General features: G+C 37.3%; 3 protein-coding genes and 2 long non-coding RNA genes across 5 annotated transcripts; 1 reads left to right on the top strand and 4 right to left on the bottom strand.

Moving 5' to 3' along the window:
* Positions 1 to 598: 598 nt before the first annotated feature.
* On the bottom strand, positions 599 to 2,783 carry LOC145703459 (uncharacterized). Its single transcript, XM_081780818.1, has 8 exons — positions 2,724 to 2,783; positions 2,590 to 2,680; positions 2,288 to 2,526; positions 1,737 to 1,800; positions 1,550 to 1,649; positions 1,282 to 1,510; positions 930 to 1,054; positions 599 to 884 (listed from the first exon to the last, which is right to left on the bottom strand). Exons 1-8 carry the CDS (start codon positions 2,771 to 2,773, stop codon positions 625 to 627), a joined length of 1,158 nt encoding a protein of 385 aa, XP_081636944.1. The 5' UTR covers positions 2,774 to 2,783; the 3' UTR covers positions 599 to 624.
* Positions 2,784 to 4,311: 1,528 nt separating this feature from the next.
* On the bottom strand, positions 4,312 to 6,504 carry LOC145704717 (transient receptor potential cation channel subfamily M member 2-like). Its single transcript, XM_081782185.1, has 4 exons — positions 5,850 to 6,504; positions 4,796 to 5,067; positions 4,503 to 4,562; positions 4,312 to 4,459 (listed from the first exon to the last, which is right to left on the bottom strand). The coding sequence occupies exons 1-4, from the start codon at positions 6,087 to 6,089 to the stop codon at positions 4,354 to 4,356; spliced, it is 678 nt and encodes a 225-aa protein (XP_081638311.1). The 5' UTR covers positions 6,090 to 6,504; the 3' UTR covers positions 4,312 to 4,353.
* A 2,718-nt stretch (positions 6,505 to 9,222) lies between these two features.
* Positions 9,223 to 10,965, bottom strand: LOC145704445 (uncharacterized). The gene is made up of 6 exons (XM_081781905.1): positions 10,813 to 10,965; positions 10,631 to 10,763; positions 10,445 to 10,574; positions 9,897 to 9,985; positions 9,700 to 9,856; positions 9,223 to 9,345 (listed from the first exon to the last, which is right to left on the bottom strand). The coding sequence occupies exons 1-6, from the start codon at positions 10,935 to 10,937 to the stop codon at positions 9,251 to 9,253; spliced, it is 729 nt and encodes a 242-aa protein (XP_081638031.1). The 5' UTR covers positions 10,938 to 10,965; the 3' UTR covers positions 9,223 to 9,250.
* A 530-nt stretch (positions 10,966 to 11,495) lies between these two features.
* LOC145705505 (uncharacterized) lies at positions 11,496 to 13,271 on the bottom strand. Its single transcript, XR_014134600.1, has 3 exons — positions 13,167 to 13,271; positions 11,716 to 11,907; positions 11,496 to 11,678 (listed from the first exon to the last, which is right to left on the bottom strand). It is a non-coding gene; the product is annotated as an uncharacterized LOC145705505 (long non-coding RNA).
* A 2,536-nt stretch (positions 13,272 to 15,807) lies between these two features.
* Positions 15,808 to 16,249, top strand: LOC145705706 (uncharacterized). The gene is made up of 2 exons (XR_014134631.1): positions 15,808 to 15,921; positions 16,047 to 16,249. It is a non-coding gene; the product is annotated as an uncharacterized LOC145705706 (long non-coding RNA).
* Positions 16,250 to 24,005: the final 7,756 nt, after the last annotated feature.

Genomic DNA, 24,005 nt, shown 5'->3' with positions numbered 1-24,005 from the left:
GTGTCAAAGCGCATGCGCGCTCAAAAATCGTCGCGCGCCGAGGCGCTAGAGCGCTATCATGATTATCATGATAATTTTCGAGATCAATTCCGCTCTCGATTAATAAATGAAGCCTTATTCTCATTAAATATTGGGAATTTCAATTGGGAATTTTTCTTAAATGAATTTGATTATATAAAAACAATAATTATCTTTTTAGAAAGAAAAGACTCGATTTTTTCATTTTTGCTTTTTACTGAAGAAATATCAATAGTTGTTATAATTTTTTATTCCTTAAGCTCATGAAATCTTTTTCAATTTTGTAAAATTTGAAATCAAATCAACAACTTCATACCTCCAAAATTCATGAAGATCGTTCTAATGAGGAGAGGCATGAAAAGCCTGGAATGTCAAAAAAATTCAAATTTGATGCAATTTCTGAATAATTTTAGGAAAAGCCGCACTTCTTCCCAATTATGAATAATAATAACTGACAGCTCGAAAAGTTTGACTGTCACCTACCAGCCTTTTTAGAATTTTAGAAAGTCAGTTCATAAAATAACGGCAAAAATAGGTCTTCTGTTGTCGAAAAATATTAACAAAACTGTCTTTCTTGTTATTTTTTATTTCGATCAAAAGAAAAATTCAAACACAGAAGTTCTTTTCGCTCTGGAAGACAATCGGACGAAGGATGGTATTCGCGTGACTGCCGATAATTTCCACCGACGTAACCGCTTCGCCATCCCAGTTGATTCTCTCCACGAAATTGTTGTTACTGTCTCCAGCGACAGAAACGATCCACTCGCCAAGGCGAATGACAGTGGCGTCAGACTTTGGCTCATTTAAATTTCCAACGAGGGACCAAACGTTTTCTTTTAGAAGGTAGATTTGCTTGTAGTAGATGCCTGTCATGAGTTCAAACTTGAAATTTGAAAGAAAAAGGATTCTACCTGTATTGGGATTTGTGTCCCTTGGCTGATTGAACTCTGTTACCAGAGTATTCCAACCGGGATTCCAGCCGCCAAGAACGAGCATGCCTTCTGGAACAGTTACAGTTGATGAATAGGCGATATCACTAATGAATTTCAATGAAGATAAATTTTCTAGAGATACAAGTTATCTCCGGATTTTTTCTAACAAATCATAATGATGACATTTGATCATTTCTACTGATTTTTTTTATAATTATACTCCATTGAGTTATAAACCGAATATTGCTATCATAAAAGATGCTAAACTGGGAAAATTACTAATAAGAATCCGCTCAAAATGAGGGAGAATAACCCCTTTTCTAGGACTTACACAGGAAATTCAGCAATTTCTTTCCATCCACCAACTTCCAGCTGCTCCACTTTTCTTCTAACCTTCTCTCCTGGCCAGTCCCCAGCACCGAGAACGACCATCGAATCGTTGTAAATCCCCATGGATCCATAGCAGTGCTCAAAGTTCGTTCTCAAATAGCTGTCCGTCACGTCGTTTCCGTCAAATTCCTGGCAGGTTTTATACGGATACGAGAAGAAGCAAAGATAAACTACAAAATCAACAACGTTTTTGACAGAAAAAAGCTGACCTCTATTCATAAAACTCATCAACGCGCCGGAAATGGAGTCGAACGGGTCTATCAGCTGAATAGGCAGCTCGGTGAATTCGCATTCGTCTAGCCGCGCAATCTTGAAAAGTAAAAAAAAAAATGAGTTTTAGAATTTGACCTTGTCGAATGACAAAGCGAAAAATTCAACAAAATTCAGCTCGATTACCTTTTTGAAATCGGAGGAGCCGCCGAAAATGTACAGCTTGTCATTGAGGATGGCGTGGCCAGCGCTAGAATCAATATTTTACAAGATGAGTTTAGGAAAGAAAAATTTTGGAAAACCACAGATTTGGTTTTCGGTTAAAAATTCAAGGAACAAACTGTTTTTCTTTCCTTTTTGCCTTCTCAGAAATTTCAAACTATGAGTTTCAAAAAGAAAAAAAATAACGGAATTCTTGAAAAGATAAGAAAAAGGGTGTCAAAAATAGAAGTCTCAAAGATAATTTAAGGTTTTCTAAGGCTCTTATAATCATAGACTGTCTTTTTGACACCCTTATTTTATCCTGACAAATTGAAGTTAACTATGAACTAAATTTTCCAAATTTCAATCTAGCAATTTCGAATACAGAACATATCAGCTGCCAGATTTGCGCTTTTACCACAAAAATATTAATGCATTTAGTTTTCTGGCTTTGAGATAACCAAGTTACCGTCGAAATGAATTTTCGCGAGAAAATATGGGATCGCAAAGTTAAGTTGAAAAACGTACTCTCTTACTATTTCAAGTAATCATGACGCGCAGTTCCCTCTGGAATCACCAAGTTTGTTTCCATCCTTTCGCTTCCATCAACAGCCATGACGTACTGAGTCCTATCCGCAAAAGGTTGATCGCCGAGAACAGAGAAGAAGGGGAGCCGCCTGCAAATTTCATTCTCGCAATTGGCACAGCCCTCGGGGCAGTTTTTCTCGCAAGGACAAGATCGAACGCAGCTCGAGTAGGTTTCAGTGCATGAGTCTTTCTTCAAGCTCAAAATCTTTCATTCAAAAATGAGAAAAGCTAGAATTTCGGAGCCTGTAACGAAGCAGGTTTCAGTTCCATCGCAGTTTTCCCCACAAGTCGCGTAATCTTCGCCACAAAGATTTATGCACTCTTGCTGTAGATATTCATCTCTTTTCTAAACTCAAGAAAGAGGGTTGACACGACTGTACTTACGGGCAGGCCGACCCAAGACCGATAATGGAAGCAAGTTGTTTCAGTTTCATTATTCTTGTCTTCGATAAAAAAAAAATTGAAAGAATTAAATAATGAGATTCTACACCTCTATTTGATGAGAAAGTAGCAGCTTCAGAAAAGTAAAGCAAAGGTCAACTCAAAACTGAAAGAACTTATTTGCCATTTCGCCAATAATTATATAATCAACATTTTTAAATCAAAAATTTGAGGGAGTGGCTCCTTTATTCAACTTTTTTTAGTCGAATAAACGTCTTATTTTGAGTTTCTTTCGAGTCAAAACCGTCAAATCAAGTAATATCGGAGTTCCATAATTTTATTAGTTTGAAATTTCGTGGCACGTGGTTAACAGAATCGCCAATTTCACCTAAGACGCTCTAAGGTGAAGAACTCTAGTGTGCATTTTCCCAGAAACTCAAAAATTTCAATTCGAAAAAACGGGAAGAAGGGATGATGTTCAAGTGAAGAAGTTGATCCTCTGACGCTAGCTTCCGGGATTTACAGCTGCTAATCGGACGCGTGTAAATATTTTGCAAAAGATCTTAGGATTTGTCTCATTTCCCAAATATTATCGGCATCAAGTGCGAAGAAAAATGTCATTTTCGCAGTTTGAACTTCCAAAATTGAATAATCATATTTTCTTCATAAACGAAACTGACCTTGTTGACTTCAAAAAAAAAAAAGATTATTTCTTTCGGAAATCGTCTTTTAACTGCTTTAAAAAAGCAACATCATCATTTTTCTTTTTCTAGTAAAAATCCCGTGTTCTTGTTTAATGCGTCTTCATCCTGTTCTTGCGGTTTTCCCTTTTTCCAGCACCTTTTTTTCATAATTTTCGCGGAAAAACAACCAAATTTTGGTCCCTAAGCCGGCTTTTTGACAAGTCTCACGCTCCATTTTTTACAAAAAGGATGAGGTTTTAAGCCTAGCTGTTCAATTAAAAACACGTGACTGCCCAAAGCGTCAAACTGGTCATAAGCCATTTTTTCGCAGCTTTGATTTTTTTGGATTTCGAAGAGCTGAAACATGCGAAATGATCAAACTGAGCTGATTTTGCACGTGCTCCCTTCGTATCTCCTTTCCGTTGCGGGGGGTTAATACAGTTTTCTGTCAAAAAATGACAGTTGATGAATTATATTGTGGCTCTTTCATTTGATAAGAATAAGTTATCCAACGCTCTTTTAACTGCCAATTTGAAGCAAAAAAGCTCTTCGATTAACAATGTACATATTCAGTCACATGTCGCTCTCTGCTATATAAAGCAAAGCTTCCTAAAGACACTCTCATAATATCTTCTTTTCGGGATGAGGAATGCCCTTTTTATATTTTTCGCTTCATCGCTTTTGGCTCAAAATGCATCTGCGCATTATATCCAATACTTGGGGGAGTTCGACGATTTGATCAATTTTCTACAGGTTTGTCTGAATTTTACCAACTCTCGACATGATTCAGGGGGACATGTTTGACGATAACAGTCCGCTACACACTCCCTTCATCCCCTACAAGAAACGCGATCCCTTCCACCTTCCGTATCCATTCAACGACGAAGAGCAATTTCTAATAGATTCGCCTGTATTCGATCATAAGCAGAAATAAAATAAACGGTAGTCAATCAGTTGGTTGTTCTGAAAAGATCTTTCTCAATTTCATTCGCCATTTCTGCCAGTTCCATGACACGTGATCGCGCTGTTTTCGATTCGGAAGTGATGTCGACAGGTCTAGAATCAAAGGTAAGAAAAAGTGTTGAAAAGAAAAACGCACCTGAAATGCATTCCTCGGATGATTTTTCGTTCAACGTTGTCGAGCATGTGGAAGATTTGCCTGAATAAATTGAGTTTATTTTGATACAGGGTTCTTTTAAGATGGACACGACGTAATTTAATCTGTAATTCTACAAAATAAAGACGCTATAACGAACGATAATTTTATGTTTGGATTGGACATTCTCTGTGAATTTCTGATGTCAGTTTTTCGAGCCAAGAAAAGGTTCACTGATCCAGATTTACTTTTTGATCCACATTCGAAAAGCGGATAATTGCGGTATCTAAATTTACCCAAATTCTTTCGGCAGAACCATTTCCGGGCCTGTCGGTTCTTCTCGCGGCAATCGCAAAAAGTGCTGTCCGAACATCCGAGGATAGAGAATATTCTTCTTGGCCATTTCCGGGCTCACATTTTTAATCCGCAAAATGATGTATTTGATGAGCCAGTAAAACGACAGCAGCAAGCTGAAAGGAGGAGTCACTGGTCGACCAGGGTTGTTGTAATAATCCAAAAGAAGCTCGTATCTCTGCCGCCGCCAAATTTGCTCAGAGCTTTCGTGAATCTACAATTTCAAAATTTCACTCTTGAACGCGTTTTTATGACGTTGAAAGTCGCTCTTTCGGGGGCTTAGTGGTCAGTCCCCGTAGCGAATCCGTGGAATAGAAGAAACTGATTAGCGAGTTGCTTTTGAACTTGTTTGGAATGATTTTTATGGTCATTAGAAGAAAATAACTTCATGTTCGTTTTGAAAAAAATGCTGAAAATATCGAGATTTGAACTTGAAAATCTTTGCCGCTGAATAAGATTTCGGAAAATGAAGTTTCGTTGGAATTGGATTTTTTAACAAAATGACGGGTTGGAATATCAGTTGAAAGAAGGTTCAAGTCGAACATCAATATTTTGATTGCTGCTCGGAAAGCATGCAATTTCATGGATCTTCAAAAAAAATTTCGAAAGTAAAAAGACTGTCAAGAATTCCGACACCATAATCGAGCTTATTTTATTTACAATTTCTATCAATTTTTATCATTTATGTTGATTTTAGGGTAAAACGAATTTCGAAACTGATTTTTATAGAAAGGGTTTTGATTGGCCGGAAGGCCAAGTACAGCAATCTTATTGGTAATCCAAAAATTCATTTCCACAAATTGGTTTAGTTCTGATTTTATTGTTTCATTCATCTTTTGTTCATCATTCATGTTTCATGGATGATTTTTAAACTCATTTAAATAAAAACTCTCTCTTGAAAGTAAAAAATAACGTCTTTCTATCAGTTTTCAAAACGATTGTTAATGAAAACTCTAACTATTACTGTTTTCCTGAGGGAAGAGTCCTCATACGTACTTTGTTATATGTAGTCGCAAACATCGCCACCAACAAGTTTATCAACAACACCGCAACCAGCATCATATAACACATCAACAAAATACTATTGAACCAGTGTCTTTCTGGACAACGTGGAAAAACAGGGTTGAAGACGCTCTCCTGCCTTGGGATGAAAAGCTGATCATCGGTAAAATTGCTTCCAGGAGCGAGGAAATTTGGTACGCCGTGGTACAACAAATCGTCTTCCGTGTAGTTCATCCTATTTTCCGCCACGGCTTCTTTGAAATCGCCAAGGCGGATAAGCCCGTTTATCGAGACCTCAGTCTTGTTCTCTTCGTACAGGTGATGCGGCTGTACACGGGGCTCAAAAACCTGTCTAGACGCTGAAGTAAAGAGAGAGATACGAGCCTAGCCTTGAAATACGGAATATTGTAAAAGAGACTTGTTGGTTCAAACTCAGGAACATCCTCTTCTCCCTGAAGATGCAAGATTTCAATGTTTCCAGCGTTGTGGACAAGAGTTGAGTTTGGCGTCGGAATCATAATTTGCGAGGCAGCGCAGGATGGGACGTTTTCGTAGGCATAGGTTGAGGTTTCACTTTTGAATGTTTCGCCGAAGATCGCGTAGAAGGGCTTGAAGGAGAGTTTGGCGAAGACGTGGCCGGGGTATTGGAGAGTAAGTCTTTTTGATGATTTGCAATTTTAAAACCATAAGTGTAGAATCAATAGGGAAAGTTAAGATATTTTTTACTCTCATAAATGAAATTAAATTGACAATAAGTATTGTATCATCTTTGGTGGACTCAAGTTGAGCAGCTCAACATTCGTCTGGAAAATCATGCCTTGGATCATTAGGATAAAGAAAAAACTGAAAAATGACACCATAAGGAAGCACAATTACCAGCAGCAAATAGCAGAACTTGTAGAAATCTTTCAACATATACCTAGAAAATCATTAATTTCTCCCCCTATTTTTAAGTTTTCTTGCCCAAGAGAAATCGCAAGAGGTCCCAAATTCGGATGAATCCTCATAAATTGTGCCATATTCAAGCCGATCAAAGCAAACGAAGAGCCGTAAAGAACTTGTGCCCATTTCAGGTAGATGTCGATATCGACTCCTTCTCCTCCGATGATGTCTTCTGTTCGTACGTTTTTTAAAGCCTGAGCCCCGATGATCCGGGGCGGACACGCTTCTCCCCAGGAATAAGACGGGCCCAGGGAGTCGTATGTTTCTTGAGGTATTGCTAGCCAGATCTAGAATTTTTGTTTCCAAATAAATTTGCTGTATTTAAAAATGATGATATGTCAAGTATTCCAATTAATCGACCGTTGAAAAAAAATACCAAAAAGACAGTGAGACTCTAACTTATGGTGTTTTAATTTCTTACCCCGAATCTCAAAATACCAGCGATTGAAGCAAGCACAAATGACATCAGGTAGAGAATATTGTAAGAATTGTCAAAAATCTTGTCGATCCCTTTTTTCGTATTTCCCGACATGTGACGACGAATTTGCTCGACGCAGACTCCGATCAAGACGATAACAACGATGATTTCGTGGATAGTTGGAGCGTAGCAGAACTTTTGAATGATGACGTAAGCGTAGTAGATCAGGAAGGAAATGTGGAACAGGAGGCTGAAAAGTGGAAAAAGAAAGAGTTGAAATCAAGGAAGAAAATCACCTGTAAAACCAGGCGGTATAAGGAGCGGTAAAGAAGACAAAGACTTTTTCAAAATAGCTTAGTTCCACATCCATGCCGTTTTCGTCGGTGTCTACAAGATTCGTCTCCGTGCAGTTGAAAACTCGAGTGTTGTAGTCAATCAATGGGTCGGTACTAGAATCGTTGAATGAAAAAATTGTTGACAAAGAAACCTTTGGTGGATGAGAAGAGGAGAAAATAGAGGACTCATAATTGAGCAAATCATTGGACCCATTGGTGTTTCTGGATCGAGAGCACCGTACCAGATTTTTGTGATAACTTCCTGTATGAAAGGATCTTTACTCTGTTCTCATCAAAATTTCCCTTATCCATAAGAGCCCTTTCCTGAACCGGATTCGTCGCCATGAGCGCCGCCAAATCCCCAAAATGTCCCGTATCCAGCACATTTCTAAAACCCAACGCCGCTTGCCTCCTTCGTACTAGAATCACTCCAAGAAGAGGAGAATCCCTGGAAACATCATTGAGCAAGCTACAGGCTAGCTGCTCGTATTTTTCCGAAAGCTCGTAGTAAAGTCGTTTTTGGCCGTTTAGCCGGAATCGTCGGCAAAATGGCGCTGCTTTACGAGCTGACATGGCGACAAAAACGAGCCACTGGAGTTTCGATTCTTGAGCATCGATGATTTTCTCGATGAAATTTTCATTAAGTGTCAGAACGCCCCAAAGAACCAGTTCTTTTTCGACCATGGCGATTTTGCTTTGGCGATTCTCTTGGAGCATCCATTCGCGGCGGGAGAGTTTGAGGACGTTTTCACCGGTGAGTTCGAAATTGACAGCGTTGAGGATTTCGATGAAGTAGTCGAACTTGAGGGTGACTGTTCGGCCGTGAAGGGTTAGAATCGAATTGGCCCTAGAAAGATCATCAAAACTAAATTGTTTCTCATCCATTGGATTCGAAAGAAAATTGTAGCTCTTACTTAAAAATATTCAAATGATGCCTAGAAAAAATAGAATTAATTTGAAATATATTTACGACTATTATGGTTTTTAAAATTATTTCTGTTCTTAAATTTTTGATAAAAAATTGACTGATTTTCTGTGCTTTTACCTTTGCGATTTCTTGTTGATTTTACTTGAAGCTCCGCTGCTGCCGTGGTGCCTCGTTAGGCGCTTGCGATGAAATGATTTGAGCGCATTTTTGTCGAAAATACTGTCGCTTCGGCCGGCGGAAGGAAATTCAAAGAGGCTCATTCTCTTTCTCGTATGTCTCACCTTTTGCCTCATCTTTGAAATTGTGTTCACCAAGAAACCCTTGTCGTGAATATTCGTCAAATTTGTAGAAAATGTTTGAAATTTACCTGGGCAAGATTTCTGAGAAGATTTTCCGGATGCGTGTATAAATCAAAAAGGACAAAGGGAGTGATGTCCTCCCTTTTGTTGAAATAAAGGTCCAGAATTCTCTCCTCGGACATGTCATTATCTGACTCAAAAGGGTTAAAATTGACAGGCTTACTTTCTTAGGATAGAAAAATATGTCTTTTATCTCTATTTTCAACCCTTTTCTCACTCGCTAAATGCCGCGAAAACGACATTTTTTCTCTAGCGAAAAGTACAAAAATGAAAATGGGAAGAAAAAAGAGGAATCATAAAACTCCCGGATTATCGGAAAATGTCAAAAGTGAAAAGTAGGTACGCGCGCTTTTTGAACAATTGAACATATTTTTTATTATTTTTCCTAGCAGTGAAAAAGAGTTGATACAGTATCAGCTCTGTAAGGATGTGAACTCGTTGGGAACCACCATTGGGCCGCTTCTCATTTCTATTGCCAGGGAAGGCTCTGAGGCGAATAATTGATTCTCTAAGAAAGGATGGAAAAAACGGAGTTCCAGTTTTTGTTGAAAAAAGAGGATGGAAATGAGGAAAAGCAGCGCGCAACGACAAAAATTGCGGTTTTTGATAAAATTTTTTGTCGCGTCCCACCGCTTTCCCGAAAATGACAGTGCATGCAAATTACAGTATAAATATCATGGATGGTGATGATGATGATGATGATTGTCGATGATATGGTGTATTTATTTGACAATCATTGATTGGTCAAATAGACATGCTCCTGTTGGTTTTAAGGAGGAAGCATTCTGTAGCTAGAATTAAAAAATGATGATAAGTGGAATTAATTGATGATGTTCATTGTTGATTTTAGAAAATATAGAACCTGAATGAATTGTATGCGAATTCCATTGATTACGCGTTGACTGGCCAGTTCGGGTTGTTTGAGTGAAGCTTCGAGATTTGAAGCCGCGCTTGTTTTTGCAGCAGATTGTGTCGGCCAAAGTCTTTTGGAACTTTTTTCCGCAGAATGAGTACATTATCTGAATTATTGAAAAGGATAAAAAAGCAGTTTTTATGTACCGCGTTGGCAATTGGAGAAAGATAGACCATCATTTCTGCTGTGTGCTTGAAATTTCGACATGTTGGGTCCCCCAGAGCTTCAGGAGAGGCTACAGTAATTGGTTATTAAATTTAATTTCACGAAAATATGCAGATATCTTTTAATTGAAATAAAACCAATTTTGTCTGGAAAATCACAGGTTGATATCAGTGAAATAAGGCTGATTATTTACATGGATAAAAATCATGAATCGATGACTTTTATCAAGATGGTCGGTAAACACCTGCAGGTCGCCATATAACAAGAGGCCTGAGACTCATCTTCTATCGAAAACAAACCTCAAATTTTGAAAATGAAACACTTCTGACAACGATCACGTCATCGAGATAGACAAAAATGTACAAAATAATAACTATTCGCTTTATAAAAAACAAGCTATAAAATGAGGCAACAGACAGTATTTTCAGATATTTAGCGTCGCCTTCAAATAACTGTAATGAGTTCTATTTAACCCTTCTCCGAATATTCACTTGAGAATATACTCTTCAAATAAAAATATGCGTCATACCTACTAAAACGAACATGAAGATAATATACGGTCCAATCAATATTATCGCCGTCACGAATAATGAGCCAATCATCAAATTGACGTGCGTGTCAGTTTCTTTATTCGACTGCCCAAGCTTACCCAGTCGAACCTATGCAACAAGAGTATTTATAATTATCATCCTCGAATAAAATGTATTTTGCAAACCTGGCTTTTAACAATCGACCATAAAATAAGAATATAACTAACAACAATAATGAGCAGCGGAGCAAGAAAACCAAGAACGGCGAAGATAATATAATAATAAATTTGATACGGCAGCTTCGGAGCCTGGCACTCACTGGAAAATCGATGAATTAGGGCTTTTATTTGATATTTTGAAAAGGAACCTGTGCGTGCCGTTTATGCTCGCGCAGGTTTCATGTGTTTGATTTCCGAGATTGGTGCATTCTTCTTCTGTATATTTTGAATAAACAATTCGGCACTGATATGTTTCGTGCATTTCCGCCATCATGATCTGTGGTATAACCAGGGCTATGCTCAAAACCTTATGAAGGGGTAAATTAGTCGACAAAATCAAGGAAGACTACTCGAATGTCATGAATATACAATCAAAAAAGCTAATTCCCTCAAAATAACTATTTTAAAAATTGAAATAAGAAAGAAAATTGTCTTGTTTTATGGTTTCAATTTCCAAAAATAATTTTTTCACCCGTTCCCAAACCATTCCAAATAAGAAATAATGATTCTTCACTGAAATCCGCGACAAAGTATGTGAAACCAAGTGAACGCATCGATCAAAAGCAATCGCAGCCAGCGAAAATACAGAAAGACAGATGAAGAACTGAGTCGATGTTTCCATATAAATGCACCTAAAATTCCTCCGTGCATTGTTTCAAATCATTCTGTACTTACATAAGAATTCCACCGGAAGATGCAAGGTCATTTTTGTCGTAAAGATTGATAAACGCGTGGATGCAAATCAACAAATCCGCTTTTTGAAAAGGTCACCATGAAAAAAAGAATCATATTTTTTTGTTGTTGATGACTTTTTCCTATACAAAGATGGACGACAAAAAGCGCGGAGCTTGAAAATTTCCTCTGCCAGTTTGAAAGGGTGACGATCAAAATGATGATGTTCAATGGAGCCCCAACAAGTAGCGAAATCCATAGAATCGCTTGTTTTCCGACGGTGACGTTGTTCAGTTGATTTTGGTCGATATCCGGGACATCATCGAAAGCTCCCTCATCAAACCTACCAATTAACAAATTCGCAACAGATTCTGACTAACCCGGACCAAGAATACGATGAGTCAGCACTGGAGACAGCAGCAAGGGATAGTTGAGAATCTGAGTCAGAAAAAGAGGGTTCTCCAGGTGCTCCGAAGTCGAATTCAAAATTGCTGAAGTTTGGGTAGTATTTCTGGCAAGCGCAAATGTGATCCAAACTCGGGTTGAACATGTTTTCTTTTTATATTTTTCACCTAAAAAAGGGTTCAAAATGGGGTTTCAACCGGGCCTAGTTTTAAGAGCGCATCCATCTCTCCCCTTCTCTACTTTCAAAAAAAGACGATTTGAAAATTGTATAAAAAGAAAGAATGTTTTTGGATCTGTCTGATTTTACTTCGAATAAAATAAAGAACTGCTCGGCTCCCTCTAGTAGTATGGAACTCTCTTGAGTTGAGGATATTGTTATATGAGTCGGTTTTACGGCATAATATGACAGAGCGAGTTGAATTATTTACAACAGTACCTCTTCAACTTTTTCTGCTAATGGAATCATCACTACTCTTAACTGTCATTCTATTTGGCATTCTTGGCAAATGACGTTTCTTTTTTCTAATTTCATCTCTGTTGAAGAAGATGATTCTTCTGGTAAAAATTGAGCAGAAAAATCTTTGGTACTATTTTAATCAAAAATTAACGCTGTGACACCCTTATTTTTATTCACAAAAAGAAAGATTAAACCCTTCGTTGTAAAAAAGAGCCTAAGAGTATGAAGTTTGAAAATTTTTTCATTTAAAATTTCAACGAAAAGAATCTCCTATTGCCATAAACGAGTCCTAACTTTAACCCTAACGTTACATGACTTCCTTAAAACTTCTAAAATTTTACCTTCAACGTTCTTCAAGAAAATTATCCTTTCTCTTAATTTTCTTCGATTTAACCCTCTCAAGCTCAAACTACGCTCTGAGAATTTTGATGGGAAAGTTGAGCGATTAATCGTTTATAAAACCATAAAAAGACATGTTAAACTGCTCTTATTATCCATTAAAGTAGTTACTCTCTTTTTCGTCGCTCACGTACGATTTTTTCTCCGGCCAAATGAGTTTTTTCGCTTGATTAAATTATTGCTTACTTGTGTTTTTGTCGATCCTAATCCTCTTTACTTTTTAAAATTGTTATAGACAAGATTCTTTTACCGAGTTTGAATAAATTTACTGGAAGGGGAAAGATGAAGTAAACGGCTAATATTCTGGATATTGGTAATCAGCGCATTGACAATTTGCTTAATTATGCAAAACATATGAGCTTGACTCCGCGGGTGGATACCGTATTTTAGCCGTGGGAAGAGGGGTGAAAATTTAAGGCTCTTTCGACAAAGGATCAGATTTTCAAGCAGAATAATCGTCAAGACAACCCCTGTTCTTGATGAATATGGGTGTCAGTCTTTCAAAGTCGCGCTGTAAGCTGCTCTTCTCAACAGTGACCCCCTTAATTTTATGAGAACCTTAAACACTACCTTTATTCATTTAGTTACATTTCAGTTTTTTCGACTTTGTCTCTCTTTTTTTAAGTCAGTAGGAAAAATTTTGTCCTACGTTCGCTTTTTTTGCGCTTAAAAATCGTCAATACATTACATTCTTATTGAATAGTTGGCGGTCGGAACTTCTGAAAAAAAGAAAGATGGGAGAGGTCAAACATAACTAATCTCATCTAAATACACAAACTAACTTGAACTTTGAAGCCGAAATTTTTTCAAGTATGATTTCAAGTATGGAAATGTATTATTGTAAAGAATCAAGATAATTTTTATAAGTTTAGTCAAGAATAAATGTTCGATAAAAATATTCATTGCACAAATAAAGAGGAATTTTGCATCAAGAGTCCATGAATGGCATCAGCAATTTTGCGATCTCTGACAAGTAAATTTTCTCACGCCGTTGCAATCGAAATCATGCATAAGATAACCTTTGTCGGTTTTGATTTTAACGCATCGTCTAGAGGTACTGCTTGGCTTACCCGCATCAACATCCCAATTGTAAAAAATTGCCTCCTCTCCATCAACAGTTTCGTAGATATTATTATTATCGGGATATTTTTGGTAGTATCCAATCCATTCTTGACTATCGTGGGGAACAGATTGATAATGATTTAAATCATTTTCGTTTCGAAAGAATGCCAAAAAAGCTCCAATGCTTTCGCAGTGGGCTTTAGCTGTGTGCCAGTCGTAGCTGCTCGTTGGTGTTATATACTGTGGAGGGCATTGGCAGAGGTCTCCACTGTAAAAATCAGGGCATTTGCATTGGCCGACTCCATCTTGAATGACGCAGTTTCCATAATTTTGACAAAATATTCCATCGCAAGGATGATTTTGACACAGGTTTCCAAAAAACGGTTCCTGACAATAACATGTACCAGCTCCATTTTGAACAGTGCAATATCCACCGTTTTCGCAAAATTTTCCATCGCAAGGATGAGTTTGACATTCATCACCTGTCTTTATTCGGGGCTCATTGAGAGCTGCTCAATCAGAAATATATCAGCAAAAATAGTCCATAGACTATAGTTTTCAATAAAGTCGCTGATAGAGAGCCCTTGATATGGATAGTCACAAACGCATTTAGCATCTCCAGATTCAACAATACAATTTCCTTGATTTCCGCAATCAAAATCATCGCATGGATGTTTTTCACAAAATCTCCCGAAAAAAGGAGCAAGGCAGTCGCATTTAATAATTTCATCTTGAACGACGCAGTTTCCCTCGTTTTGGCACTCAATCCAGTCGCAGACGTGATTTTCACATTTATCTCCTATCTTTAACAGGGCTCCCTGAGTCCGGCTAACTACGAAACGAGAATGGAATAATTTGAAACAGCTGATTGAGAGCCCTGAATATGGAAACGGACAAATACATATTGCCACTCCAGAGTCAACAATACAAGTTCCATGGTTGTGACACTCAAACTCGTCGCAAGGATGTTCTTCGCAGAAGTCACCAATAAAAGGCTCTTCGCAGCTGCATTGTCCAACACCTTCATGCACCACACAATTTCCACCATTTTCACAGATAATTTCATCGCAGGGATGAGTTTGACATTTATCTCCTATCTTAAGGGGGTAGAAACAGCTTTCTCGATTTTGGACTGAAGCTACAAATAAGAAAACATCAGATTTATTTATCTTAACAGAATTTCCTCATAAATGTTCCTAAAAAAGGGGTTAAGCTTCACAAAAATATTAATGAAGTTTGTTTTCCTTTTACGTGACTCTAGATATTCGAGGTTGAAAATGTGCGAAAATCGAGAATATCGGAGAGATGAGTTGCTTCTGAGCCCCATTACTCAAAAATTTGATGACTAAAACAAATTTCGAGGGAGATGTTCCTAGATCTAAGATGTTTCTATTTAAATATGAAGAGAAAAATTGAAAATATAAGATTTTCTTGTCTGTAGCGCTGGTCAAAAATGGCCTTTTTTCGAAAAAAGCTGTTTCTACCCCCTTAATAGAGCTTTCTAAATCCTGCTTACTATGTAAGAAATTTGAAATAATTCTAAAGAGCTGCTAGAAAGCCCTTCATATGGAAAAAGACAAAAACATTTAGCCTTTCCAGAGTCAACAACACAAGTTCCCTGATTCTGACAGTCTAACTTCTCGCAAGGATGTTTTTCGCAGGAGTCACCGAAAAAAGGCTCTTGGCAGCTGCATTTTCCAACACCTTCTTCCACAACGCAAATCCCACCATTTTCACAGGCTATTTCATCGCAAAGATAAGTTTGACATTGATCCCGGCAATCTTAAGACCTTGCGTGATTGTGATGCTTAGTGAACTAACTTTGGTATTCCCGCTCGCATATTGACTGGCAGTACTCTGTTTCACAGAGCAGTCGGCAGCGATTGTACTCGATTCGGCACTCTCCCTCGCATTCAGTTTGCAAATCCGAATCCGAATAAATTAACTTAAATAAAATTGTTAAATGAATAATGACGCTCAAACAATGGCAAAACGGTCTGACCCAGCTCGAGTGTCAAAATCAATCCGCGATTGCTTTCGAATTTGCGCATCGCTAAATCCATCAAGCTCGTCAGAGAGAGCAGCGGCGCTCTAACAATCGGATATATAAACATCTTCAATATGACGACTTCTTCAGTCAGAATCACATCTGAAATCGAAAAAATAGGAAATGGCGAGATTTTTTGTTTCAGCTTTGTTTTTGCTTTCGGGAATTGCCCAGGCGATGCCAAGTTTGGATGGAATGCTCGATTTTACTTTTCATGTAAGCTTGTTTTTTGAAAATTTAACATAGTGATACCCTTTTTCGAGACAGAGATTCCTCAGAGATCGTAAAGCCCTGATTAATAAAAAATGCGCAAAGAAAAAATTTTTAAAAAATTTTTTTAGCCATCTCTGGAAGCAAAGCTTGAAAACGAATTCGCTCGTAGAAGACGAACTATGGATGCTCACTACGAAGGTGACGAGCATTCCTGGCACAACGCCGCTGATTTTGACGATCTTCAGAAATTCTTTGAAAATGCGAAACTGTCCTTTTAGTTATTTGCGAATCAATCAGTTTGGCGATGAATAAATGCAGTATTGAAATTGAATCTTCCCTTTTCTATTAAAACAATATGCAGGTGTCTAGGAAAAATACGGATAAGCCTCACGGAGGTCTATCGGTTCAACCCTTTTTCAATGATTGAAAGCTATTATCTTTATAAATCAAGCGTGTTTAATCGTTTGTCTGATGTATTTGTTCATTCGGAAGAAAAGACAGCTGACTTGGATACATTATTTTTAGATAATGACGACTTTAAAAGGCCTTTTAGAATATTTTGAAAATGCATTCGATTTGGGCAACCAAGGAAATTCTCATCCTTGATTTCAAAGAGTTAAATTCGTCAGCATTGTCATTTGAATAATCATCAGCGTTTTCGATACTTGTATTAGGACGATTGTGTCGACTTGATTATCATCGTTTGATTATTACAAAGAATAATTAAGAAGCATGCCAACCAATTTCAATAAGATTTATGTTGATGAGACGGCGGTTATGTGATGATTATTCTTTAGATAGGGATGATTTAATTGCTTAATCTTTTTATTCCAAATTGCTTCAAAATCTTCTTTTTATGAAGAAAAAAATCATGTCGTCCAACTAAGTTGGGCCAACTTAACCTAAACCTCCGCTTCAGCAGATATCTAAGGTCTTGGCTTCATGTTTGATCCTGCCACAGATGCATCTTCAGCCTTCTTGAGAAGGACTGCCCAACCTGCCGAAAGGATTTCAAAAAAGAGCAGATCATCAACCTTCACTCATGAAAACTGGTTTAATGAAAATTGTTAACAAAGGCTTCTTCAAAAGCGATTTTTCTTAGGCAGGACGAAAGTTTGAAATTCATGATTGCACAAAAAATGCATGTTTTCAAGTGTTATCGCTTTCTCAGGGCATTTTTCGTCTTCTCCAAGAAAGATAAGCTTCAAAGAAGTTTCCTCTCTTGTGATTTTTGATGATGCTCAATTGGTGCCTCGGTAATGACAGCAATCATCTTCTGCCCTGAGCCAATCTTTTCTGGCTTGTTTCGCTAATTGAAAATTCCCGCAATCGTCTGCGCCATTATCGCCGCAGCACTGGTCAAATTTCGGCAGTTGGCAGCGGATGGAACAAGTTCTATTCAACAACACAGGCCGAGTAATTTTTTAATCATTAAAAAGTTTATTTCAGACGTTTGATTCTTCGAAAGTTCTGTGGCGACCAAATTGCTACTCAAATTGACCCCAGAAAGGTCAGTTTGAAAGCGAGAGGCTCTCTGACTTGAGGATTAACGATTATTAGATAAGGAGAATCGCAAAAAATTGGCAACGTGCATTAGCATCTTCGCCGGTCTTAGCCGAACGCCAATTTTCGGTTCACGTGGATTTGATGCTGAATCGACCGCGCTGCTCTTTTACGAAAGAGACTGTCATAAGTCTACCCGGCTCTTTTACCAGATTCGCTCGTTCAGATTTGTATTCACGGGATTTTTTCGGAGATAAATCACACCTGCAAAAAGAACTGGTTTCGAAATTGGTCTCAAAAGGGGCTCAAGAAATATTTTTTCTAAAAAATAAGTTAAATAGGGGGTAGCCTTGCTGATCATCAATCTTCCTGCATGTGTCCCCTTCTTTCACCTTGGGCCACGTAGCCTTATCCGTAAATGATAGAATCTTAAAAGTCTTGAAAAAGGTAGAAAAATAAGGGTTTCAAGGGTTTACTAAAGTAAATACTGGTTTTCGAACTCTCCTTTTTTGTCGCGTCCTAAGATCCCTCTGATAAACTCATCCTTAGAGGATACAGAGAGGATTGTAAATCTGTTGACAGATACATGAAAAGACAGTCATTTTTGTTGCACCCAAAGCAATAATTTTTCAAAAACGTTCTTCGCCGATGTTGTATTCTAGTTAAAAGCATCTTGAAGCATGAATTTATGCAAGAAAGAAATTTCGCGCCGCGTAAGAAACCATGATTGATAGCTTGCAGGCGCAATCTTCTAAAAATATTTTTTTCTAAAGAACGCTATGATCACTTTTCAGGAGGCATCCAATATGTCGACTAATAACATTTAACTGTCACGTGAAAAATTCGCAAAAAAAAAACAGGCGGAACTGTTCAATAAGAGAATTTTAACGGTCTCAGCGGACAAATTCCTGAAACTCCGGCGGAAGTGAGGATGAAATTTCCGTGTTTTTCTTCCGCTTTAGAGTTTTATTTTGCTTGACTGGTTTTGGAAGAAAAATGAAGATGTCAATTTACCACTTCCTTTTCCGGAATTTCGCTGGAAATAATACTTTTACACGTAAGCTTTTCTTTTCGGTCATCAATGACCGAATATCTTCAGAGACAGTAAGTAAAATAAGGGAGTCACTCTTTTTTTTTTCTCAGAAAAAGTCCACGCAAGCATTTTGTTTATCTTTTCACCTATTTTAGCCCTCCTGATCAATTATTCATGGCATTTTATATTTCAAATAAGCTTTGAAGGGTTGCTTTTTTCCTTTTTACTCTTATATGACACCCTTATCGAAAAGATACGCAGAAAGAACCACAAACAAAAGCAACGTGCTGAGGAAATCGCACTTGCGAATTTGTTTGAAAAATTAATGCTGTTTGCATCACCAGAAAAAATATCACTCAAAGTATTTAAAAGCAGCTTCGAGTTCAGAAAACTTCAAAAATGAACATTCGAATTCTCTTCTTCTTTTTTTCAGTCGATAAATCTGCTTCTTCTTCCCTTTCTTTCGATGATCTGGTTCATGGCAGAACTGTCAATGATCTACGTCGTCCAGGTAAGTAACGGGTTCGACACCCTGTGTGCACAGGGTCTTTCTTGATACTCTGACTTTCAGGAAATTACGACAAAAGAGACTTTTTCATCCCGTCAAGAAAAAGACCAATAATGACGTGGTTGTACAAGGAATAAAATAATTATTGAGACAGCGAAATTCCAGTGATGATGAGTAGATGCAGGGCAGATTGGTGTTCGTGTACTAATTACCACGGAGATGCGATTTTAGAAGGTCGCACTGTGGTTGCTGACTAATCCAAGAGTGAGTACTGCTGACTGAGCTGGAACATTCATCAGCAAATACCGCAGAAACAAGCCTTTTGGATAACCTTTTAGTCCTTTACAGTATAAAATTGGCATGTTCGATCAATGATTTTTCGATGATCAATGCTCTTTATTAATTTTTCTTCATTGAGGATGATTTTTGCGAATGAACCCGATGTTGAAATTTTGATTATTGTTGTTTTTGGTGGAAAAGAAAAAAGAAGATGAGGTTAAAAGAGTTGCTTGTATCAGATATAAATTTGTATCTGTTGATGAGATTATTGTTTAACTTGTTGTTTTCATGGTATTTGTTGTTCCAGTTGTATGGTGCTGCTGTTTGAAAAGATGGAAAAATTGTTTTGTCTGGCGAGAGTGTTGCTGATGCTGTTGTTGGACTGATGCTAGACGAAGTTGTTTGAAAAATGACTTGTAGCTCATCAACCATTCTTTGTCAAGCGAAAAAAAGCACATTTTTATCAAGTTCAAAAAGAGAATTTGAAAAAACCTCTTGTTTTTGAGCTGTCGCGTTCTAAAAATTTCATATTTTTCCAAATTCAGGTTTATCTCAAAAATACGACTTAGAGTGACTATTTCGAATGTTCTCATATTCCCAAACATGAAAACGAACAGCTGAAAATTTGAATTATCTAGCAGCGACCCAGCCTGCCTACTTGATCAAAATTTCACCCGATAACAATACTGATAAGCTCGGCAATAAATTTTTATTTCAATCACAATCTTAGCCCCAGTTTGACTGAATTTCCTCCTGTACTAGGAAAATTTCTCTGGTTCACATAAAAAAACTCGGTCTTTAATCTCATAACACTGATATAAGACCGCTTTCATAAAGCAATTAAACATCTGAATTCAACTTTTTCAAAGAAATTTACTCGTTCATCCTTTTTAATTATAAAAACCTTGCTTTGTTTTCATTTTCTCGAACTTACCATTACATAAACTCCGAGAAACAATTATCAAAAAAGCGAAAGAAACGTGACATTACAGGAAATTAAGTTTAATAAGTCTATTTTAAATAGACATCGATTTGGGTTCTTAATCAATCAACGATTGTTGCGCGGAAAACAACATCTGTAACATCAAACACCCCCTTTTAAAATGTGCGTTTTCTCAAAAACTCAAAAAGACTTTACTAATTAGCTTAAGGGTAATTGTCTCGAAACGTAGAGGTACAGTAATGCTCATGTTTGGGCTTGATTTTCTTTCACTCAATCGTTGAACCGCTAGTTGTCCTTTTGATGGGCCAGGCACTTTGCTCAACTGACAAACATTACATAACAATAAGGGGATTAAGGCCTCATGCGACGATTCTTCTCCGTACTTTCGTTGATTGAGCTGTTTTTCATCAGGCTTTTTTTCGGCTCAAAAGGTTCAAAAGATCAAAAGAACGTGACAAAGAAATATTCAAGACTCGACTTTTTTCATCGAAAAAAATATTAAAAATAATTACAAAAAATCCCGATATAAAAATATTCTGAAAAATCTGTGAAAAAATCGTGCTGAAAAACTAGATCGTCAATTTATGCATCAAACCGCGGTGTCGCATAGATGAAGAAACCTCAAGCACTTGGTTGCGTCGCCTTCCAATCTGTCTTTCCACCCTGTCCCGTTAGGAAAAACAGATTTAGGGTGCCACTTGAACCTGACCAGGACGAAAGATACCCACGCGCTCTGTGGTCGCTAGAATGACTGGGGAGAATGCCTAACGAGTCCACGCCCGTGTAAGTTTTTTATGAGCGTTTTTAGGAGCTCCTGCTCATTTTTTGCAAGAAATTTCATTTTTTTTCAGAAAAAAGCTGGTTTTTGGGCGTTTTCTGCGCACTCGAGCCCGAAAACACGTTTGAATTTCGAAGTTTATAAACAGCTGCTCCCCAAATTAACCAAAATTGATCCAAAATTATAATCATTGAAAGTGGCCGGGCCGCTGAAGTTCATTTCGAGTGCGTGAGTTTACGCGAATATTTCGCGAAAATGATCCAAAAGTAAAAAGAACGAGAAGCAGGTGTTGAAAAGAAAAATGGTGAAAATCTTGTTTGGCCGAATTCTGGCGCGTCATAATTACGGGTCTTTTTCGGCGTACTTGAAAATGGAACGGCTTCTTTTTTGAAAAGGGACGGGAAAATACCTCCAATCGAATAAAATTCGCCTCAAGAAAGTGGGGGGCATAAAAAATTCGTGAACCTCGAAATTCATTAAGAAAATTTCAGCAGCTTCATTTTTGTTCAAGTCAAAGCTTTTTTCATTAATTTTTCTAAAATTAAAACTGTTGACCATTTGGTTTCAAATGCAAGATGGAACTCGCACTTGATCCCTTTTGAAATCCCCCCAATCAACCTCTTTCCACATTTCTCCACTTCAATTTTTTAGAATTTTTGAAGATTTCAAAGTTTAAAATCTCGATGGTTTCGTTTCTAAACGAGCTCTTTCACTCTGCATTCGGGTTATCGGTTCAACGAAGATTCAAACTAGACAAGTTTGTCAGTTTCGAAGCTGGCAACCCCATTTTTTTCACTTATCAAAGTTCAGAATTTGCTTATCGGAAACGCGAACACTCATGAACAGTAGAGTTTCGAAGGTAACAAAAGAACGCACTGTAGAAACTTGAAAACCAATCCTGCTCTAGAAATGAGCCCAAAGTCGCCCCCAATAATCTCCTTCAATTATGACCGGTCCAGAAGCTCAAGTTTTTCTCGCGTTCATAAACGACTTTTTAACTTCTTCTCAAACGATATTTCGTTTTTGCGCAACAGTTTATTTTCCGCTTATTCACGTTACAAGCATCGGTACTGCCCACAATTTGTTAAAGGGAGGTAATTTAGGGCTCAACACAAATAATAATTTTCGTGTGGTTGGTCTTTAGTTCGGAATCAGACAGAATAATAAAGGTTGCAGAATACGCTTTGAACCGGAAAATAAAAAAAAACTAGACAAAAAAGAGCTTTGTCGGAGAGACAAAGCTAGAAATTCAAGGTTTTCGAGTCGAAAAAAGAATTGAAAGGGTTCTTGAATAGATTTTGACCAATCAAAGGCTTGATAAGAATTTTTGTTATATAAAGACTGCGCTGTAGGAGAAACATAAGAAAAACGGGGATCTGCATATTCCAGTGCCCGTATATTTATTAGGCTTTATTTCTAACCCTGGCACTCTGTGTATATTCAAACGTACGAAAATCCTCTTCGAACGTGTACCTTTTTTTGTTTTATAAATTCAGTGCTCATTTCTGCCTCAACAGTTTTCCTCATCAATCCGTCTGTCGATCTTGCTGATGAATACAGTGATCTCTTGTCGATCAGACTGAATCAGATCTTATTTTAAAATGAAAAACCGATTTTTCCACGTCAAAAAAGACAAATATCAAATGATGAATCGACGAGAAATTAAAAGGGTTTTTGCTGATGAAGATGCAGAGCAAAGTTCGATCAAGGAAATAGTCTTCAATTTTTCTAAGTATGGGGGAAATTATTGCCAAAATTCTCATGGAGCTAAAGAAGCCGCAAAAATTGATTTAAAATTGAGTTGAGCTGGTTCAAATAATTTTCTATTTGACAAAAATTTGTAACGGTTAAAAACGGGCAAGAGGAAGTATCTTACAAATGACTGTAAGTTGTGAGCGTTAAATTTTTTGCCCGCTTTAAGTCTTATCAATTTTTTTTATCAACCTCGCAGCTGGATCTTGATAATTCTAAGTGTACAGTGCGCCACCAAAGAGGGGTTTTTAAGTGATTCCTGTGGGGTAAATAGCAGAAATGTGAAAAAATGAAACAAATTGGAACTCCTGACTGCATTTGGTCCTTAAGGGGGAGGTGGTCGAGAAATTTTTTATCGACTTTTTAAAATTTTACTAATATTTTTGGAATCCTCGATCAAAAAGGAACATTTTTGGTCCCTACCTTTTTTTGATTAGATTAACTTTAATATTGAAAATTTTTGATTTTAGGCCATGAAGTCGAGATTTTTCGGAATTTAAGAATTTGTTTTTTTCGCATTTAAACCAATAGAACTTTATTTTCTTATGGGTAATAAATTTTTTTTATCAGATTCAAACTATTAATTTCAAAAAATTACGGGTTTTGGCTATTTTGTGGAAAATTTCAATAAAAATTAGTGAAAAATAACGATTTTTAGCAAAAACGACATTTTTAAATCGGCCGTTACGACCTTAATTACCATAGCAACCCTATTTTTTCTCCACGTTGGCCTCTAGATATTCGTCTGAAGAATATTTTCCATTAGTAAAATTTTTAAAATTTTTGAGGGTTTGGCCGGAATCCTTGTTAAGAGTAGGGTCCACTTTGACCAAAATTTTTTCCAACATCGAAAATTTTTTTTTTTCAATTTTCTCCACGTTGGCCTCTCTATTCAACCCTTTTCTATCAGAAAATAGTCGAATAAAAATGTTTCATAATGAATTCAGGCAGTTAGGCTTGTTAAAAGAGGTCTCTAAAACCGACCACCTCCCCCTTAAGAAAAGAAAATAATTTTTCAATAAAAAAAGCTTAAAAAAATTTCTCGAAAATTATAAATATCGGGTTTTGTTGAAGACAATTTTGAAGGAATTCTTGAAATTTCAGTTTCAACTTCTTATTTGCATCATTGTTTGCGGCCTTTTGGTAAGTCAAAAAAAGCCCTGAAATGACAATTTTTGAGACCTGGCTGGTGATCTCGCAGGAACAAGCGATTCTGGACTCGACAAAAACTATTAGACAACCTGGCTTAGACCCGCATGTTGGAGCGCAATAAAAAATAATTACCGAATCG

Source organism: Oikopleura dioica, chromosome PAR (genome assembly GCF_907165135.1).
Source record: "Oikopleura dioica chromosome PAR, OKI2018_I68_1.0, whole genome shotgun sequence".
In the NCBI taxonomy this organism is placed as follows: Eukaryota; Metazoa; Chordata; class Appendicularia; order Copelata; family Oikopleuridae; genus Oikopleura; species Oikopleura dioica.
Note: the sequence above shows the minus strand (reverse complement) of the source record. Positions and strands in the feature narration are given on the sequence as shown.

Excerpts from the sequence above, each read along its gene's own strand:
- LOC145703459 (XM_081780818.1), bottom strand. The coding sequence starts at position 2,773 with ATGAAACTGAAACAACTTGCTTCCATTATCGGTCTTGGGTCGGCCTGC. Across the intron at positions 2,681-2,723 it reads GGTCTTGGGTCGGCCTGCCC|AGATGAATATCTACAGCAAG; the intron begins GTAAGTACAGTC and ends AGTTTAGAAAAG. Across the intron at positions 885-929 it reads GGACACAAATCCCAATACAG|GCATCTACTACAAGCAAATC; the intron begins GTAGAATCCTTT and ends AACTCATGACAG.
- LOC145704717 (XM_081782185.1), bottom strand. The coding sequence starts at position 6,089 with ATGAACTACACGGAAGACGATTTGTTGTACCACGGCGTACCAAATTTC. Across the intron at positions 4,563-4,795 it reads GTTCTGCCGAAAGAATTTGG|GCAAATCTTCCACATGCTCG; the intron begins GTAAATTTAGAT and ends CAATTTATTCAG. Across the intron at positions 4,460-4,502 it reads ATCCGAGGAATGCATTTCAG|ACCTGTCGACATCACTTCCG; the intron begins GTGCGTTTTTCT and ends CTTTGATTCTAG.
- LOC145704445 (XM_081781905.1), bottom strand. The coding sequence starts at position 10,937 with ATGATGGCGGAAATGCACGAAACATATCAGTGCCGAATTGTTTATTCA. Across the intron at positions 10,764-10,812 it reads AGCATAAACGGCACGCACAG|TGAGTGCCAGGCTCCGAAGC; the intron begins GTTCCTTTTCAA and ends TCGATTTTCCAG. Across the intron at positions 9,986-10,444 it reads CTTCATGTTCGTTTTAGTAG|CCTCTCCTGAAGCTCTGGGG; the intron begins GTATGACGCATA and ends CAATTACTGTAG.